Below are 4,188 nucleotides of genomic sequence, written 5' to 3'. Positions count from 1 at the left end.
TTTAGCTCTCCTATTATAAAATAAATTAGCTAATAAAAGCTAAAGATTAAGATCATCATAAATACTAATGAGAAAGCGTTGTAATATCATATATTTGATAAATAATTACTTCTTTTAGTTGACTTAGAGACTACTGTGATAGCAACCCGCAGGCCCACTCTTAGAAATTTTGGTCAAAAGTTGTAATCAAGGAAAATTCCTGCAACTTTCATGCAAAAAAAATTCCAAATTAATCTAATCTGGACCTACAACACGGTTGTTCAAATTTATGGAAGCTGAGATATTTTGAGATTATGGAGCATATAATCCTATATATATAGAATGCTATTGACAACGTTCTCATCACATCCCCTTTTATATAGTTTCTTTTCAGAGTTTCAATGACCATGAAACCGAGCATAAGTATTGTTGTTCTTTTTCTTGAGTTACTGGCCTTAGCAATCATCGATATTAGCTTCAGCAACAGAAACACCCACTTGAATTGCATTGAAAGTGAGAGAGAAGCACTTTTAAGGTTCAAGCAAGATCTCAATGATCCATCAAACCGGCTTACCTCTTGGAGTGGTGATGGAGATTGCTGCACATGGGATGGTGTTGTCTGTGACAACTTGACAGGTCATGTCCTCCAGCTCCACCTTCAAAATCCTCACAATGATTCTGAAGTACGAAGCTTTTGGAGTTCACAATTAGGCGGTAAGATAAATCCCTCTTTGCTTGATTTGAAAGATTTGATTTACTTGAACTTAAGCAAAAACTATTTTGAAGGAATTCAGATTCCTAGATTTCTTGGTTCTATGGGAAAGTTAAGGTATCTTGCTTTCTGGAGCTGGATTTTCAGGAATGATTCCTCATCAATTGGGAAATCTCTCTTACCTGAAATATCTTGACCTCGGTGGTGGGAATGTTTTGTATGCTGAGAACACTTTTTGGTATTTGGTCTTTCTTGCTAGAGCATCTTGATTTAAGTTATGTGGATCTCAGCAAATCTCTGAGTGGTTGCAAGCGATAAATAATCTCTCTGTTTTGAAAGTGATGAAATTGTCAATTGTCAGTTCTAACTTTCCTCCACTACCCATTGCAAACTTTTCGTCTTTACCATCCTTGATCTTCTTTAAACCAATTAGGTGATACAATTCCTAGTTGGAGTTTGATCTTAATGTTTAGTCTATCTTCACTAAATGTAAATTCTTTTGAGTTCCTTTTCCTGATGGACTTCAAAACTTGACTTCTTTGAGGCACTTTGATTATCTGATAATGATTTCAACTCCGCATTTCCCAATTGGTTGTACAAATTAAGCCTCCTTGAGTACCTAGATTTGTCAGGAAATAAACTTGAAGGGAGACTCCAAGATCATTTGGAAAACTTTGCAACTTGAAATCAATCTTTTTATCCGATGTGAAATTAAATCAAAGTATATCTGAAGTTCTAGATATCTTCTCAGGATGTATATCAGAGGGGCTACAGGTTTTAGATTTGCATCAATCTCAACTTTTTGGTCATTTGACTAACAAATTGGGGAAACTTAAGAATCTAGTCCATCTTGATACATAACAATTCTATTTTTGTTCTATTCCGTTGTCTCTAGGAAAAATTTTGTCCGTAGAACAATTAGATCTTCCTATAACAAATTGGATGGAACTATTTCTGAAATTCATTTTGCAAATCTCACAAGACTGCTCAATTTTGATGCATCTCAAAACTCAGTAGTAGTAAAAGTTAGTCCTGATTGGCATCCTCCTTTTCAACTTGAAACTTTAGAGTTGCGTTCTTGTCTTTTAGGGCCTAAATTTCCATTATGGCTTCAGTCACAAAATAAGTTAACGGTGTTGGATATATCAAACTCAGGAATTCAAGATACCATACCTAATGGGTTTTGGAAGTCCCAATGGTCTTTTCTAAACCTCTCTCACAATCAAATCTTTGGAGGACTTCCAAATTTAACCAATGTTGGCGGTCTTGAATCACTTTTCTTGAATTCGAATAATCTGTCAGGTCCATTGCCCCTTATATCCTCCAAGTTGATTGGCCTAGATCTTTCCAATAACAGTTTTTCAGGATCCATTTCCCAATTTTTATGTTACAGAATAAATGAGTCAAAGGAAATTAAAGTTCTCAGCTTCAAAGATAATGCGTTATTCGGAGCATTACCCGATTGTTGGATGAATTGGCATGACTTATTGTACCTAAATTTAGGTAACAATAATTTTACTGGTGACCTTCCAACCTCCATGGGAAATTTAAGTTTCCTTCAAGCACTTCACCTCCAAAAAAACAAGTTCTCTGGAACAATACCGACTTCACTTAAAAGTATCAATAACTTGATGATACTTGACATGAGTGGAAATCAATTTTTAGCAAAAATTCCATCATGGATCGGAGAAACATTTTCACAAATGACAATTTTCAACCTTCGTTCAAACAAATTTCATGGTGTTTTGCCAACGGAACTTTGTCAGTTGTCTTCTCTGCAAGTCTTAGATCTTGCCGAAAACAATCTCTATGGAACCATACCAAGATGTGTCAATAATTTCAGTGCCATGATGCCAATAAAGGGCCCTTCAAGAACCACAATAACACTTTCTACAAATTCTACAAGTGGTAACTTTATTGAGGATGCAAGCCTTGTGATGAAAGGTAAAATGGATGAATATAGCACCATTCTTAATTTGGTAAGAATTTTAGACCTTTCCAAAAACAATTTCTCTGGAGAGATTCCTGTCGAAGTTACAAAACTCAAAGGATTGCAAACATTGAATTTGTCAAATAATTTTCTGACCGGAAGAATTCCTACAACCATTGGTGCTATGACATCTATAGAATCCATTGATTTCTCTAGTAATCAACTTTCAGGTGAAATCTCATCCAGTATTTCGAATCTGTCTTTTTTGAGTCACTTGAACGTATCCAACAACAACCTCACGGGGAGGATTCCTTTGAGCACTCAACTACTAAGTTTTGATGCATCTTGTTTTGCTGGCAATGAACTTTGTGGAGATCCGCTTCCTAAGAAGTGCACTAAGACGAGTAATTCAATGCCAAACCATGACGAAAGAGGAGAAGATGGAGATGAACATAAAGTGATCTGGTTTTATGTAAGCATGCCAATTGGATTTGTGGTGGGCTTCTGGGGTGTAATTGGTCCTTTGATTTTCAACAGAAGATGGAGGTACAAGTATTGTCATTTCTTAGATTTTATAGGGAACAAACTTTACTATTTTGTAAAAAAATGTTGCTAGGTCTTTTATTTTTCAAGCTATGTTTGTGTATGGTTGAAGAGAGAAATAACTATTGAAATAAAGATGATGTTTTCATTCCAAAGAGTTTATTCCATTTTAAACTTGATATTTGTTATTGGAGGTTATTAGCATTTGAGATATTATTGGCAACCTCAGCTAGTAAATTCTAATTATAACGGCAAAGAACAACACTATAAGAGAAGATAAAAAGGTCTAAAAAGACATTTTTCAGAATTTGATTTAAATCTTATAAAGTACAAGTAATAGTGAATGCTTTTGTTTAAAATTGCAAGATATGCACTTATATTAAGGACATTTAGTTAGAACTATTTCCTTATTACCAAACTTTAATGTTATCCAAAGATTCAAAAGTTTCTCTAGCTATAATGCTAATGAAAAGAAAAAGAGATGCTAAGACGAAATCAAAGAAACAACTTATTAAGAACGTGAGGGTTGAGTGTGGGAGCAATAAAACCTGACCAACTTGTTTAGCCAGCAATCCGGTGACTCGATCCATGTAGAGAATATAAAGCCCATTTCTTCTTAATTTCCTAAAGTTTTGCTGCTTTTCTTGCTTGGTGGACTGATTTAATCCACTCTTCAAAGAGCACTGCAATGTCACAATTGATCGGGCTCGTATATTTCGGCATTATCAAATCCAGAAATGCTTTAAATGAAGTTGGAGGGCGAGAACATACTGTTGTCAAAGTATTCATCGCTTGACCAGGTTGGTAACTAGTCTGACTCGATAAGCTCGATCCATTACCCACAAAAACAAATTAGGCGAAGCTATTTCGGATGATACATGGAGAGTTATGTAAAATTTTGAATAGGAGAAATAATTGGTTTCTACAAGGCCATTAAATTGGGATCAAGGAATTATTAATACAACACTTCGTGTAGAGCTTGCGATGAATTTGCCCATGAATAGTTGCTAAGAGAAATGACTCC

At 35.1% G+C, this 4,188-nt stretch overlaps 1 protein-coding gene across 1 annotated transcript; it reads left to right on the top strand.

Annotated features, from left to right (window-relative positions):
• Window positions 1-327: 327 nt before the first annotated feature.
• Window positions 328-3,310, top strand: LOC116107743 (receptor-like protein EIX2). Its single transcript, XM_031394036.1, has 2 exons — window positions 328-693; window positions 2,852-3,310. The coding sequence occupies exons 1-2, from the start codon at window positions 381-383 to the stop codon at window positions 3,235-3,237; spliced, it is 699 nt and encodes a 232-aa protein (XP_031249896.1). The 5' UTR covers window positions 328-380; the 3' UTR covers window positions 3,238-3,310.
• Window positions 3,311-4,188: the final 878 nt, after the last annotated feature.

The sequence above is a fragment of the Pistacia vera genome, unplaced genomic scaffold (genome assembly GCF_008641045.1).
Source record: "Pistacia vera cultivar Batoury unplaced genomic scaffold, PisVer_v2 Contig548, whole genome shotgun sequence".
NCBI lineage: Eukaryota > Viridiplantae > Streptophyta > Magnoliopsida > Sapindales > Anacardiaceae > Pistacia > Pistacia vera.
This window is presented reverse-complemented; position numbering and strand designations above follow the sequence as displayed.